We start from the raw sequence: 16,749 nt of genomic DNA, 5'->3' as shown, positions 1-16,749 counted from the left end.
GCCTTGTTCGAACAAGTCCCGCACACCTGTAGGTTCCAGCTCTGACTCAGAACGGAGCTGTGCACTGAAACCACAGGCGTGGCTGCAGGTTTGATCCCCAAGTGCAGATCCTCTCGCCAGGCACAAGCAGGCGCGCCCCATGTTCTGCCAGGACAGCCCCGCGGCACCTAACACCAACCAGACAGACGCAGAGGCCCGGGGCTGCTCCCACCTCCAGACACACCGCAGCCGGGAGACGAGAGAGCTCCCTGCGCTGAACCGCGGCACGGATGTCCTGGCGCCTCTTTAACCAAAGTCACAGCCCCCCAGCTCCGAGGCCGCCCCCGGCCCCCCAGCGAATGCCGGGCTGTTGGGCAAACCAAGCCCAAAGCGAACCCCCGGGTGCTGTGGTGCAGCCTGGGGAGTCCCTGCTGGGGGGAACCTCAGCGCTCTTGGCTTGGCTGGGCACTGGCCGCCGCTGGCCTCTCTCACCAAGCTCCTCGGGCGCACGGAGCACCGCTTTGGCATAGGCGGCAGAGGAACGTGTGGCTACAGCTCACAGCCATGGACAAAGACAGGGTTTGTATTTCATTTTTTAATAAATACACTTTACATTAAAGAAAAAGGCCTTCGGTTTGCAGTTTCCACACAGAGGGCAAGAGGGAGAGAAGGAAAAAAACCAAACCCAGATTAAAAAACTTGCACCACGAAGGGCAGAAGGGAGAAAGGGCCCCACTTTCAATCCCAGAACGCCGAGGCCTCAGGAATACCAGGCCAGGAGCTCAGCCTCCCACTGGCACAGTGAGACTCTACCAGCCTGTCCGCTCGGGTACCGAACACCCCGGGCTCTCCCCATGACTGAGCCTCTGGAGCACGCAGGCGCACTTGCAGGTGAGGACACCTGATGCTTTGTTTTAAAAATAAAATCATATTTAAAATAAAAATATTCTCACTCCTTGACAATATTAGAAACCACAATCCTATTTCACTCGGTAGTTGCATAAAAATGCCTCTGATTTTCATTTTAAACCATCTTCTCCCCCGAGCCTACCCCACGGGAACAAGGTACTACAGGAATACAAAGTTCATCCTGTCTTTACTAGAACACTTGCCTTTTTTTTTTTGTTGTTTTTTTTTGTTTTATATAAAACTATTTCTGTTCTTTAGGAAAGAACTTTATACAAAGAAAATATACTGTGAAATATCTTCAGAAGTTTCCTTGACGAGGCGAGTCATCTTGGCCTGAAATAAAAAATAACAAAAAAAAGGCAGAGAGAAAGAGGCCTATCCCCAGGTCCCTTTATTGTGGAGCCTCGGACCGACTCAAACCAACACAGCGGATGGGCTGGAGTTCCTCAGGGTTTCCCAGGAGAAAAAGGGTTGGGGGTGCTCAGAATCGGTTTCCAATTTGGTCTCCGGTCTTCTGCTGGGAAGGGAGCATCTCCTCCTGCCCACACCCCGCCTGGTAGCACCTCCTCACTCGTTCAGAGACAGGATGATATCGTCCTCCAAGTCGGAGTTATCTGAGCTGTCCGCTGAAAAGGAGACACGTGGGTTATGCATGGTTTGGGGGAGAACACAGCTGGCAGCCCTGCTAAGCGAGGCACGGTGCCCACAGGCACAGGAGATGGCCACCGCTGCCTGAGACCACCAGCACCCCAGCAGTGACGGGCAGCCAGCACCACGAGGGCATTGCAAATCAAAGAAATGGAGCTGCTGGAGCAAATCCAGATGAAGCCACAGAGATGATACGAGGGCTGGAGCACCTCACTACGAGGATAGGCTGAGAGACTGGGGGCTGTTCAGCCTGGAGAAGGCTCTGGGGAGACCTTAGAGCACTACAGAAAGGAGCTCCAGGAAAGCTGGGGAGGGGCTCTGGGTCAGAGAGTGCAGGGATAGGACAAGGGGAACAGTTTTAAGCTGAAAGAGGAGAGACTGAAATGAGATCTCAGGAAGAAATGTTATCCTTTGAGGGTGGGGAGGCCCTGGCCCAGGTTGCCCAGAGCAGTGGGGGCTGCCCCATCCCTGGAGGGGTTCCAGGCCAGGTTGGATGGGGCTTGGAGCCCCTGATCCAGTGGGAGGTGTCCCTGCCCATAGCAGGGGGTGCGACTGGATGGGCTTTGAGGTCTTTTCTGACCCAAACCATTGCATGAGTCTATGATTCTAAAAGCAGCCGGCACATCTGCAACAGGGCTTGCTTTCCCTGGTTAGAAGAGAGGGCCAAGAGTGGAGCAGCTTCAGCAACTGCAGTTTCTGTGAGCTGGCGAATTTTCCCCACGACCAGAAGGGGAGAAGGACACCAGCAGTATTACCTGCACAGCTGAACTGTGCACATCTAAGAGCAACAGCTCTTCATGCCAGGGATGGCCAGACCTGGCCGTCATTCCTCACAGCTGTTATGGGAAAGCCAGCTTGACAGCTCCGCCAGCCTGATGTGACGAGATACAGCCACTGCTCAAAGTGCACGGGGCTAATTCATTACACAGTCAGCTGGACCCAGACTCCCTCAGTACAAGGTTCTCAGTGGCCTTGTCAGGCCCCAGCAGGAGCCTCCCCACTGAGGGGAAAGCAATCCATACCTTCACAACAAGAACCCCCCTCTAGCAACCCTGAGGTTTCTGTAATGAATTTAACTACACAGTACTCATTAAAGGTGACCTGAAAATGGTGCTTTTCCTGATGTTCTTCATTATGGTACAGAATGAACACATGAAATGATTTGCCAGAAGCAGTCACAAACACACACACACACACACACGCGCGCGCGCGCTTGCTTTTTATCTTAAAAGATAAGATCTTTCCTCCTTCAGTTGTGCAAGAAGGAGGTGGTAGCAGCTCTGGCAGCAAGGTCTCCTGCCTTACCTTAGAAGTGATGTTGACTCTTTTTCTTATGTGAATTCACTGGATGCTGCAGTTAACTAGGTGTTAAAAATAGTGGTTTTTTTTAAAAAAAAAAACAAACAAAAAACAAAAAGCAAAGACACCAAGGCTTCCTCTCAGCCATCTCAGTTACACTGGATCTCTAAAATGCTTCTCAAGGCAAGCAAGGCCTTCTGTAAGGTTCACCCCTTCTCAGGTGCTCTCCTTGGGGAAAAAAAACATCACGGGCAAGCAGCAGAGGGCACAAACCCTTCCCCCACCCCCTCCCCGCTGCAGCCAGGGATGCTCCAGTCTCACCACCCACCGCACAGCTCCTAAGCTGAGGGGTCAGCAGTGCTCCCAGGACAGCAGCAGCCCGTAAAGGGAGTTGCACAGCAGCGAGTGTTGTGGCAGCCACGTTTATGCCAGAAGAGGGAAAGAAGCACAAGTAAAATCACAATCCAGAAACTCTGGAGAAGAGAAGCTGAAAAAGTCGTTCAGTTTTAATAAAAACACCAGAAGAAAGCTTTGAAAAGGGATCTCCTAACTATCTTCCAGTTTACCATACAACCTTCCAATTTCAAGCCCCACTTCTGTAAGTAAACCTGAGTGCAGCTAACTGCTTGGCAGAAGCTCTACAGGCCTGCCTGGAAGCTGCCATTTTCTACTGCAGAAGAGAGAAAACAAGAGTCAGCCAAGCTGCTGGTAAGAATTCCATAGATTGCTTCCAGCCTATGCCCCGTGTGCATTTCAAAAAGGACACCTCACTGGCCCAGGAACAAGCTCTTAGGAGACCTGCACAACGCATGAAGTGCTTGAGACCGACAGATCCCCAGGGCGGGGACATACAAAGGAGAGGGAAACTTTAATTGCTCTTGCTGGGTGAGAAACGAAAGCAAGCCAGATGGAGCTGGAGTCATAGAGAAGAAGCCACAGAACCCCACTCAAACTCTGTGCAAGGACCATGCACGCATCAGCCTGAAAGAGCTGCACTCCCTGCTCTAAGTTCCCAAAATGCTGCCAAGCACCTAACGGCCACAGCATAGGCTGGTTGCAGCTCCACAGCCCATCAAATTCTGATCAAGTGGGTCTATCCATAAGCCATGCACAGATGTGGCCGTTTCACAATTCACAGTGCTCTGCAGAGCACACTTGAAATAACCAAGTGTTGCACTTACTTTTGCTACAGGACTAGTTATTGAAACGGCCTGAACTCCTCCTCCATTCTGCCCCTTGGACAACTCAAGTTACAGCACTCTGGGTGCTCTCTGAACAGCTCCTGCCCCTGCACCTCCTGAGGAAGAAGTGGGGTTGTGTAAAGAAGGTCCTGGCAGCTACTGGTCAGGCAGAAGTTACCTGCAGTCCCAAAACACCGAGCAGCAATAGGCGATCAATGAATTTGGGCAATATAAATGTCCTGCACGGCCCTACATCATACACCTGCTGTCTTCAAGAGAACAGCAGACAACATTGAAATTACCTCCCCGGGGAAGTGGTAGATTCCTCTACACTGGACACTTTTAAGGCTCAGCTTGACAGGGTGCTGAGCCATCTCATTTAAACTATGTATTAGTTTATATTATTATTACATAATATTATTACCTAAACAGTTGGGCCAGATGATCCCTGAGGTCCCTCCTAACCTAGCATTGTGATTCTGCAAGCAGACTGACCCCACAGAACACCACTGGCAACTTGACAGGGCCACACCCTTAAAAGGGGCTGAGCTACGTTTGATCAGAAGAGAGGGACATGAAGAGTCCACCAACCACACCAGTGCTTCATCTTCTAGCTCACTGGCAGAGAAGATTGACTCCCACCTCAGCTCTCATGCTTCAAGCAGCTCACACATTGTAATTACTTATCGTTACCAACCTTTTAGCACAAGGTAACCACATTATCCCTATTTAACAGCTTGGAAATCAAATAGAACTGAGCGGCTTGTCCATGCACACTCAAAAACTGTGCTGCAAGAAAGGGAACAGAATCTGGTATCATAAATCCCCAGTCTGATGTTATCCTGCTCACCTAGACTTTCTTGTGAAGCTTTTTTCCAAAGTGAATTGCTACAGAACTTTCCTACACACACACACACACATACACACACACACATATACACACACACACATATACACACACACACATATACACACACAATCTCTCTCTTTCTCTCTGTTCACTTTTCAAACTTGTGTATCTGTGGAATGTCAAAAAAGAGCACAATTCAAATTTTATCCCCAAAGTTATGTTAGCTTCAGAATGAGCTAAAAAAAGGAAGTGACCTCAGAAATGTCATGTTGGTTTTGCACTTTAAGTAACAAGAAAAGAGAAAGAATAGCACCAAGGACCAAAACTGCTTCTCTGTCCTTACAGGTACAACTAAGGCAGAGAAGACGGGCAAGGTAACACTTCAGCCAGTGTCCCTTTGAAAGGCAGGACAGGCAAACAATCACACAACACTTCCTCACATGGAGTTTCTCGGCTGCCTTTAAGTTCTCACACACGTACCTGGGAGCACTTGAAGAACGGAGACACCTTCTTTCCCAGAACTCACAGCTCTTCTCTCAGACGAGAGCTGTTTTTACTGAGAACACTTTTGAGAGGCCACTGGTGAATAAGCACTTTTCATAGCAGCGAGGGGGAAACTTGGCTAAGTCATTCCAGGGAAGACTTAGATGTTACATATGCGTCAGGACATTAAATAGAGGATAAGGTCACCTGTGGTCACTAAGATGGGCACATACTTACTGTCTCCAAGAATCAGCTCGACTTCCTCATCAGCATCAGAATCTTCATCTTCACCCTCATCTCCCTCTTCCAGGAGGTTGGCAAGCTCCTCATCATCGGATGGAGAGAAGTCATTTTCTCCGTCCTCACCAGCATTTTCATTGTTCTCATCCTCTTCCAGCTCAGCCTCCAGCAGCTGGTCTGTATCTAGTTCATCAAGGTCATCGGTATCATCGTCATCTTCATCATCATCTTCCTCTTCCTGCTCTTCCTCCTCCTATAAAGACAGCAAAAGTAGTCCATCGCAGACATTAAAACAAACATGAAATGGAGTAAGAATAACTGAAGAAAACGCACCCAGAATTTTCAGCTCTCCCCATATCCAGACATCACACAGTTTCCCTTCACCCAGACAAACACCTTCTCTCCACAACTACAGAATGTGACACATGCTGGATATTTGCAGGCCTGCAAAGTCTTATCTGCAAAGTGCTGGTGCAACATAGGTACCATAGGCTCAAGCTCATTTCTGGTACTGGCCATCAACACGCCTCACCACAATGCACTCTCGAGATGAACATGCAGTAAGATCTGTTAATCCGTGGCTCTGCTGCTAGTCTTGTACAAACTGCTTTAGCTTCAACTGGACCAAATCCTCTGCTTTGCATTAAACAGCATGCAGCATGGATGTTCAGTCTCTTGGTCATTACTGCTTTAGATAAGACGTAAAATGTAGGGAAAGATACCATGAGCCTAAACTAATCCTTGAATCGCTCAGCTTCAGATGACAGAACTGTTTAAAGCAACTCAGAAGTCTCATCTTTAGGATTTACCTGTGAATCAAGATCTTCCTCACCCAAACTATACGAATTTGCATTCAATAAAACAACCTGTACAGATCAAATCCCAAAATCAGTGCTAGCAGATAAAACTGAGTGGAAAGAAGCTGTTACAGTCCTATCATTCCTCCATCCAAGCAAGAGACCAAGAAGTGCCACCACAAGGCAAGCTCCAGGTCTTCCAGACTCAAAGAAAGGGTTCAATATCCCTGCACGTCTCCTTTTCTCAAACAGAATGCTCTCAGATGACGGGAAGGCATCTCCCAAGTCATTCCACCTTAACTGCCTCTTTGTTTTGGGAAGGAACACGTTTTGCACAATTATGAAGCAGATGGAGCCCAGCTTTTGAATTAAGGATGTCACAGTACTGGCCATTTTAGTTACACTGCGATTCAGGTATGTTAATTATGTGCAGATAGCTAAACTTAGGATTAACTTCACCTTGATAAGCAGAACAGTTTAAAGCAGAGTACCCACTGACCCCCTAGTGAGACTCAAATCTGTAATTATGTATTACACAGATACATACTGATTTTATTATTACATAACATACTGAACACAAACTCTAGGGCTTTTCTGTGTCATCTTCAGAACACCGTGCCAGTGTCCCTACAGCTCCATCCAGCACACACAGATGTCACTACATTAACAGCTGCAATGCAGAGGCCATTATAGCATCAACATACCTGGATGACCAACTCTCTCTGGTCTTTGAAAGCACAGCATCGCAATTGTAACACAGGAATTTTAATCCAGGAACCACCCACCCTGTTTCACGTACAGAGTGGCTTCCTGGTCCCACTCCTCTGCATAAATACTTACGGTGCTGATTCACCACAGCTAAAAAAGGCTGCAAAAATAAGGCAATGAACAAAGACAAAGCTGACAATTTACAGTGAACAAGAGAACAAACCAAACCCCTGGTTATAATTGTAAGAGGATAGCAAAGAGGGAGGCTGCAGTCTCAGTGCAGAATAGCTGCCCAGAGGCAGAGGAGAACAGACAGGCCTCGGTTTAACTTAGAATTTGTTTGACTCAATTAACAAAGACCAGCTTAGGCTGAAAAGGACCATCTATACAAAGGCTTTGTAATGGTTTAACTCAAAAAGAATTAAGAATGCAAGCCAGTAACATATAACATCACCAGCTATACAGTTCAGACAAGTATAAAGGCTGCAGGAACTATCAGTTCTTCTGGGATAAGATTTTGTTAATTAACTAAATTAAGTGTGCACATATCTTATTTAGATGAGATCTCAGGAAGAAATGTTTTCCGTTGAGGGTGGGGAGGCCCTGGCCCAGGTTGCCCAGAGCAGTGGTGGCTGCCCCATCCCTGGAGGTATTCAAGGCCAGGTTGGATGGGGCTTGGAGCCCCCGATCCAGTGGGAGGTGTCCCTGCTAATGGCAGGAGGTGGGACTGAGTGGGCTTTGAGATCCCTTCCAACCCAACCCATTCCATGATTCTATAATTCTAAGATTAATGTGTTTTCTCCCGTACTGCTCTTGGATGCACATTTGCCTGCACTTCATAGACTGCCATCATCATCAAAGACTCCCTTACCACTCCCCTTTACCCACCCAATTTGCACATACAAAGTCCACAAAATTTGTGGGTTTGGCTAGCACAAGTTATTGATACTTCATATATCCACTGGTCTTCATCTCAAAAAACACTCAAAGACTCAGGAAAATCCCAGTCTTTCACTTATTCAGACTCTGATGCAAAATACCTGTTAACCAGGTGGAACCTGGATTTTTTTATTTGAACATATTTCTGCACTGTATTTTAACACCACAGCAATACAAAACGTGTTCAGGAAGCCTGGCTTAGGGCATTGCAGATGTGCAGCACATAAACATATACTGGCTTGCTTTGTAAGCACTTTTAAGAATTTTATGGAGTTTGGTTACATTTCTTAAAACCTGATTTTTCTTGGGACGGTATGAACAGAATCTGAGACGACTCAGCTGCAGATCACACAATCTGTGTTTATTCTAGACTGGCTGTTGGTTGACAAGGGAAGATCCCACTGGCGTTTTTTGATTGTCGATATTAGGTTTGGAAACCTTAACTCAGTTTTGACATTTACAGATCACTGATTTTTTTGCTTATTTGACATGATTTTAGCTGTTACAAAAAGCTTCATCTTTTCATCTAACACATCATCCACTTTTTCTTCCTCTGCTAGGAGCTGATTCACAGTTGAAAGCAAGTATTTATGCCAATAGTTCTCAGCCCAACTGATCTATGCTGTCACCACCTCCCGGCTGCTCCTTCCCCTGCCTGTGCTCACCTCCTATCATCACTTCCAAGTCAAAAACTCTCACCTGCAGATGCTCTTCAGCACCAATCCCTTCCACTGAAAACACAATCTCTATCTGCTTCAATAAACTGTTTATTTTCTCTTTTTTTTCGTAAAAAAGTTCACCTTTCCCAGGGTCTCGTTACTTTGTTCAATTTACTTGCTCCTGCAAGCAACCACCTCCTAGTTTACTTCCCCCTCTCTCTCACCCTCCTCACTCAAGTTTCCCCTGGAAAAAAGCAAGCTCACTTTTAGAAGGCCTCTTCCAAATTATCATTTTCATTACTACCTATTTCCAGCATGGCAAAGGGCTTTGCTTTCACAGAAAGGAACATTTCATCATTGTTCAGATCCAGTTCACTCAGGAATGTTTCACTCCAGAGGAACAAGCCTCTCCTTGTTTTAGTAATTCATTTTCTCCCCAGCCAATCCCCTCATCCTACCTTCTGACAATCGTTCCCTTTGCTTCCACAGCATCTGTGCAGCACTTTGGGATACTTTGCCATGCAGTCTCAGGACTAACAATGTCTGGATTTCAGTCTCTTAAGAGTCTGTATCCAATTCCTCCCCCACCCACTTCTTAACCTCCCTGGACAATGGGCAGTGGAAAAAGCTTAAACATAGTCAAGAGTCCTTCCGGGGCGGGGTGTGTGTGTGTGTGAGGCATTTTACATCCTAGATGACCTAGTCTCCATCCTTCCCCTCAGTGAGCAAGCCCAAACTGACTTCCTATTGTCAGACCATTCAATTCACTCTAAATATTCATCTCCTTCACGCTACGCTGCTGCACATCCTTGGGTACTTCAGTGTTAGAATTTCTACTTCTTCATAGCCATTAATGAGGTCAGAGAGCTAAAAACTTAGAAGCCTGGGAATGCGCAGAAGTGACTACACGTAACAAGCAAGGACTCTTACCATGGGCTTCTACGCAGGTGTAGGCATGTGCAGATTTAATACAGGAAACAGCACACAGCACACAGTATGGCACAGAGGCAACACATGGAGCAAAAAAATAAAAAAGCAGTTATTCTCTTAGTCTGTGTAAGTAGGTTTAGCTTGTCTAACAATGACCACTTACCTGTGATGAATGGAAAAACACCCACGACACAGATAAACAAAAATTGTAAAGTAACTGGGCCTCTGTAGGACTGGCACGTTCAGTCGGGACTCTTTTGACCAATATTCTGGTTTTGCCTATGGAATGCATTCACTGTAACACGACCTGATATACCTGATGATAACCAATCTAGCTCCAGTCACTGTCCTCTCTAAGGCATGTGCGAGTCATCGTTTCAGTTGATACGCTCTTTAACACTGCAGATAAATGTGTTCTAATGGGACTGACATTCTCTGTGCTGTAGGTCAGAAATAACTGAAGGAGTCCCGAATTAGGTCTGCTGCTCTCCCTTCCTCTCACTGGTCTCACATCCTCACTCACAAAAATAAGCCTGTTCCTTTAATTGCATGACAAAACCCAACAGTGTATAAAGGGATTTCAGAACTGGGCAGGCAAATGAACTCTCCCTCTACAGACGAAAGTTCGTTCCTTTATTTCTTCAAGTTCCTGACTGACATTTTTCATCACAGCTGAGACAGCTTTTATTGTCCTGGACCCCAGCTACTATGGGGATTCTAGAAAGATGTGTTAGGCGAGAGGAAGTCAACCTTTCATTTCTGCCTCAGCACAGGCAGAATACTCTTATCTCTGCTGAAGCTGTTTTACTCCATAATCCTAGGTCCAGCTTTCTGCAAACTCCCACTGCTTTTCCCTTTCCAAGAATCCCATGTTTACACTAACTGACAGCTAGCAAAACTGCATTCTGAAACAGGAGCACAGGTTCTAATTAACACATTTTTAGACAGTAGCAAATAAATGTAACAAGTACAGGTACTGGGAAATCTCCCCGCCCCTTTTTTTTTGTTTAAATCTGTTTTGGATGATGCCTGCTCCAAGGATGAAGCTGTTCAGTAAACGGGTGCCTGATAGAAACCACTCTCTACCTGGCCTCCTCAGCTGCAACTAAGTTCAAAAATTCCTATTAAGGTGGGTAATAAAGTTTATTATTATCAGTTGAGACACTTGTCTGAAAATATTTGTTCCCGGCTCTTGTCCTGCAAACCATTTCATCTGGAACGGGATTTCAAAACTAACCATATCTTCAAGTCTTACATGAACAGCTCCTGACAAACTAAGTTCCCTGATGACACAGATCATCCCAGACAGCTTTGTAGTGACAAAGCCCTGCTGTGGTCTGATGGTTCTTGAATACCTGTGCCAACAGAGGTTAAGGTTTGTGGGGTTTTCCCCCAGCAAATAAGTATCCGCAGGAAAACAAACCTGAATCAAACCAACAGCAACCCAAGTACAGTGGAATTGCTGTGGCGGGCAGATGGGGGAAGAGGCCTAAAATAAAAGTAGGAACTGTGATCACAAAGACCACAGAGAAAGCTGAGGCAAAACCTTCTCCACCCCAGCTAAACCACGTCAGGATAGTGATTGTCTTTATTGCCTTATCTCCAAAGCTTTCATTTCACATCGCCTAGAACTTTCTAAACCAATGCAAAAAGACAAATTACACACCTACCATCACCATTTCGATAGCCCAGAAGCACTGCAGGGTAATTAACAGTTCTTCAGCTCTGGCAAAAGAAGTAGAACACACTTTATAGGACAGGGACAGCTCGGTGTGGCAAACTGCTGCTGAAGCCATACATCGCTCTGAACATGAAAATAGCTGAGAACACTACTTGAGCCTCACAGATGCAACACCATCCACATCAAGTCCCACAGAGAGAAAAATAGGCCTTCAAGAGCCAATATGGGAAGGAAAATCAAACTAAGAGGTAAAAATGCAGAGACTGAAAATCCTGTGACCCTCTCCAGAGATCATGTCTCCCCAGTTTAGGTTTCATGGTTTTGAGCCTGCTCTGTGCTCAGCCAGTTCCCTTGGGTTCAGCTTTTCTGATCACCGAGCTCTTCTGAAGTCTCCTCTCCTAGCCTGCAGCAACCGCCATGTGCCATTTCTAGGCCAGACCAACACATTCCCGTTCCTTTGCACCACTGCCTCTGGAATTCCTGGTCTGCCTCACTATACAAGACAGCAGATTACCTGAAACAGGGTATACTAATCAGCCAAGAAAGGGAAATAAATTAAGCTAGCTAACAACGCCAAAAGATGGTCCAGCATCTGTACCAGTAAAAATAAGACAAGTATCTGAGCTACTAAGTCCAACTCTGAAGGAATGTATCAAAGCGGTGGCACATGCAGGAGGAAGAGGGGGCAGATCTTGCTGCAAACTGAAACTAGGGAACTCTGCCTATTTCCAACAGACTGAACGCAACCTGACAAAATGCTTGTGAGACTGTCAGTCGCTGATGGACTTGTTTAGATCTCACCCAACAGTGAAACAATATACCAATCACTAAGTTCAAGGCAGCAAGACTAGTGTTTTGGGAGTAAAACATCCAAGAGGAGCAGCTTATTCACTTTCCCTCAGTCATGATAATAAGTACAGACCACAGAGTGTCAATATCCATTCAGTATGTGTTCATTTAACAAGGCTCGACAGCTCCAGATTACCAGCGATTACCAGGCAAAGGCAGCATTCCAGGGATCTTATACGAAAGGTTAATTTAACAGCCAGGGAAGAATCTAGATACAGTGGTGCCATGCTCAAGGATTTCCATCAAACCCACAAACCTCTCCTGCAGCACAAGCCAGCTAAGTCAGCCTGAGCATCTCATTTGAGGGCAATTTATGCAATGTCAGGTGATTTTACAAGGATTGGTTTGAGAAAGCAGGAATAATATACTTCCTTTGTTTCTTCTCTTAAATAAGAGAAGGAATTTAAAGGTATCTATAGGTGACATAACCCAGCTAGTTCATTTTCCAGATCTCAAGTCTTCTGCTTCTCTAAAAATCTGCCACAGAACTCTCAGTTGACACTAGGCCAGACCAATACATCAAACAGCTTATATATGAGTACTTATTACTTTCTGTACAGGCAAAAACCTGTAGTCATGGACCCATGTAGATCATATACAAATATATTTTCATGCATAAAGTCAAGGTGTGAAAACACAGGGGCCAAACAGATTAATATTTGCTCTAAAAATCCTGACCAAAGAGATACCAGATTAATGTTGATTCACATGGATTTCCCCCCCACACCACTTTCTTGTAAAAGATCAGAAAGCATCTTTTAGCCAGAAGGCGGTTTAGGATGTCTGTGAAAAGTGTCAACAAGTTTGAAGACTTATCTCAAATTTTTCAAAGCCTGTATCACAGAAACCAACTGGGCAAGGAGTAAACACCTACATACATGCGAGCTACAAATACACAGAAATCAAATTACTCTTATTTGCCTTATGGACAAGAGTGCCAGAGAGATTCCATCTTCATTCTGAAAAACCTCTCCTCACTCCAGCTCAATGCTGGATGTCTCTATGGAGACAAAAAGCTGTATTTTGTAAGCCTGAAACTAAAACAAGCCTGGAGGAACAGCAGGGGATAGCTATCGGACACATAGCAAGGTATTTAGTTCATGTTTTGCTAAATATATACAGATAGAATTGAATTTGGGTTCATAAGTGTTGTTTATTTTAAAACCAAATCTCTCTTACTAAAGAGACTTGATTGTAACCATCCCTAAAAACTGCTGTCTGGGAAACATCTATGCGCTCCAGAAACGAAGAGCCATAAAAAGCAGCAATTCTGCCTATCAGCCAGTCACCCTTAGCTTGCAAATCGATCCCGGTCCCAGAGCAGCTTTGTTTGAATACTCCATAAGCTGTACAGAAAAGCTTTTAGCACACTTAACTTATGCCTGGGCCACCTCCATTTGTAAGCCAGGAAGCGTCCCTGGTCACATCCAACAGATGACAGATACCTTATCTCTGCTTGGTACCCAGTGTGACAGCCTGGAACCCACAGCATTCAGACTGCGTCCTCTTGAATAAATACAGATCTCCACTTGGGTCAACACTTACCAGCGATATCACAAAGTGGCATCTTGATAGCTGCTGGTTAATAATTGCACAGCGCAAAATCGGTTTCTGCTACAAACTATTTTTTTGAGGTATTATAAAGAAAATGTGAATAAGCTTACTAAAATATACTGACTGTGCACAAAACCAGTCAAAGTAGAGACAAAGCCAGAAAGTATAGCCTGAGGCAAGCACCGCATAGCTAGAAAGTAAAACCATCTTGAAAGCAACAGTCATTTCCCCACACACCCCACTAAGGAATTCTACTCTCCATTCAACCCTAAAGGCTCCTAAACTAAATCCATCCAATCTGGACATAGAACCAATGACCAATGGCTTCATAAGAATGCCAAGACAACATTGTAGCACGTAGAGAGGTAAGGGCAGCAAACTGTCTGCAAAGCAGAATTACTGCTTTAGTAACTAACTGCAAAGAGAATTACTCTTTCCTGGGATCTGCTATCCCGTCTTCTGAACTAGAAAGCAGGAGTTCTAACCTAGCAACAGGAAGATTCAGAGGCAGAAAGGACATGAGAAATCCAGCTTCCCACAGAGTCTGGAAAAAAAAAACCCACCAAAATATTATCTTCTGACATTCTTTGGAAAGAGGTGAAGTCAGCTTTTCACACAGGAGGTACAAATATATGATTTACTGGAACGCAGACACCAAAGAGCAGAGAATATTGCACTTAAAATTGGGAATTTAGGGAATTGAAGCATAAGCTCTTTGCCTGATCAAAAAGAAAAGCCAGCCCACATCTGACACCCAAAAAGCTACAAATCTGTCTTTAATTCTCATTGTATTGTGGTAAATATTCTGTGCGTTCTACCAGCTGCACCCTGAGAAGCACTTATTGCAGCTCTCAGCTCTTCTGTCAAGCTGCCAACATCAAAGGTTGATCTGAGAAGAAAAACCCATGCATCCCATTGCACACCTGCAGCTTTCTTTACAATTCTTTGAACATTTTGCTGTGGAGAAGTACTCCACAGTTTCACAAATTGTCTCATTTGGAAATTGGTGACAAATTATGCCCAACTATGAGACTCGGAAGTGAAAAAAGGAAAACCTCAAAGCATTGCTGTCTCTACTGGGTGTCAAACCCCAAGGAGAACAGCAGAGCATCTGATTGAGATTGGGACACTTAGGGAAATTAATAATTAAACTATAAATCACCATGTCAGTTTACTGTGCACAAAGTTCACCCAGGTTCTGCACAGACAGTCTTAGTATACGCTGACAGTAAAGTGAGTTACAGATTAGATGAGACCAAAGAAAGTGCTTGTACTTTGTGCATGATAAATGACCACGAATGGCTAACAGCTACCCTTGAAGAACCAGGTTAATCCTAGACTTCTCACCTGATCTTCTTCTTCATCCTCTTCATCTTCTGCCAAACGCTGCCTGCCCACTTCATACAGTCTGCAAACTGTATCCATGTTCATGGCATCCATGCTCCCTTGATTCTGAAGACGAGACACCCGCACAGTGGTTAGCCCAGGAATTAAGCTCAGCATTCACATTCAGTGCTATAATTGACCTCAATTACAGAAACATCACCAAAATCCTTCTATCCCGTTCGCTAGCAACAGTTCCATTAGCACTAAAACCGAGTCTTTTCGGTTTCAAGAACCAGCCCAGGAGAAATGTAAATAACCACAAGTTATGCTTTTACTAGTGGACTTAAGAAAACCTCTACTGGATCCTTAACATGCCGTGGGTTAGTACTCACCCACCACACACCACCTCCTTTCAGATCTGCCTCTCTATTATTATCACTGAACCATATGTCTTGAGAGAACGCTCAAAGTTGTCATACAGCCAGCATTCCAGAAGACAGCATTCCGATACCTCATATTAATAAGAAATTATTGCTATAAATCGGGAAAAAAGCATTTCTCTCTATGTTTATGAGACGGAAAACTTCTGCACATTTTAAAGCAGGAAGTGTTTGACAGAGAGAGGTAAATGTGTTTGGAAGTTTAAGGAATCAGAGGCAGAAAACTAAGACCGCTGTGGGTGGACAAAAAAGCCTAACAGCATCTTTGCCATCATCAAAACACCACTTAGGACAGGAATTTAACTCCAGAATCATCACTTCTGAAGGCTTTGAAAAGAAAGAAAAAGCACTGCACTCAAGGCACAGCTACGGAGACCCAAGTTTATTCTTGGCTCTTTTACCTCAATGACAGCCAGGTAGCAGTCTTTGCTGTCCGTGCACAGATCAAAGATATTCCGCTTTACATCTATGGTGGCTAGAAAACACCATAAAACACACACAGTTAACTGCATATTACTTAATGCTGGCTGAAAGAAAAGATCTAACAATATACAAAAATATAAAAGCAGATACTGAAGTGTTGAGACAGGAAACAACAGGTGAAATAAAAGCGAAAAGAACATTTGTAACTGATTCAACCTCTGATAAAGAACAGAAATGTTAGCGACTCATAAAAGATAGCCAGCTAAGTTCTTAACCTGCTCTGCACATGCCTCCTCCCTTGGTAATACAGTTATTGACTTCTCTAAGCACAGTAAACAACAGATAATCTTCCAGGATAGGCAGCAACCAAGGGACTGAGCTGTGAGCCATGTCTCCTTTCAACAGCAAAAGCCACACTGGCTTATGTCCGTAGCAGCAATTAGCTTAGCTCCAGGAGCTTTACCAGCTGGAGACCAAACCTGCAGCATTTTGACCTACCAGCAGTGGGAAATGCTGTTAGGAAAACAAAATGAAAACTAAAAAACAAGAAGGCCCTTCCTGAAATGAGATTGATGACATCTTAGCCAAATGACCTGCTGTCTCAGATTACGCCCTACTTGGAAAGGGGAACGGAAGAGAAAGCCAGAACTGCCAAACAGTAGCAAGCAAGGCAGTCACACACTGAACAGGCTAAGATACTTGGAACTACTTCAGTACTAAACCCAGCTCCCGTGCTTTGATCAGAACATGCTGTAGCAGAACTTGTTTTGTCACATGCGCAAAGGGGAGGAGGAAGTGAATGTCACTAAGCAGAACTTTCAATGAAACCTCAAGCCTCCAGACCAAGCTATTTG

The 16,749-nt window shown here is 45.0% G+C and overlaps 1 protein-coding gene across 2 annotated transcripts in view; it reads right to left on the bottom strand.

Moving 5' to 3' along the window:
- Window positions 1–583: 583 nt before the first annotated feature.
- Window positions 584–16,749, bottom strand: part of DCAF1 (DDB1 and CUL4 associated factor 1) — a 43,138-nt gene continuing 26,972 nt past the window's right edge. Inside the window, exons 21-25 of one of the 2 annotated variants that reach the window (XM_054076456.1) lie at window positions 15,874–15,947; window positions 15,054–15,158; window positions 5,587–5,842; window positions 2,842–2,897; window positions 584–1,514 (exon numbers count right to left, since the gene is read on the bottom strand). In XM_054076456.1, the coding sequence (XP_053932431.1) occupies window positions 2,878–2,897; window positions 5,587–5,842; window positions 15,054–15,158; window positions 15,874–15,947 (455 nt within the window). In that variant the 3' untranslated portion in view covers window positions 584–1,514; window positions 2,842–2,877. The remainder of the gene's footprint in view (window positions 1,515–2,841; window positions 2,898–5,586; window positions 5,843–15,053; window positions 15,159–15,873; window positions 15,948–16,749) is intronic. The other variant, XM_054076455.1, reaches the window with a different exon arrangement.

This window comes from Cuculus canorus, chromosome 11, assembly GCF_017976375.1.
Source record: "Cuculus canorus isolate bCucCan1 chromosome 11, bCucCan1.pri, whole genome shotgun sequence".
Classification (NCBI taxonomy): domain Eukaryota; kingdom Metazoa; phylum Chordata; class Aves; order Cuculiformes; family Cuculidae; genus Cuculus; species Cuculus canorus.
This window is presented reverse-complemented; position numbering and strand designations above follow the sequence as displayed.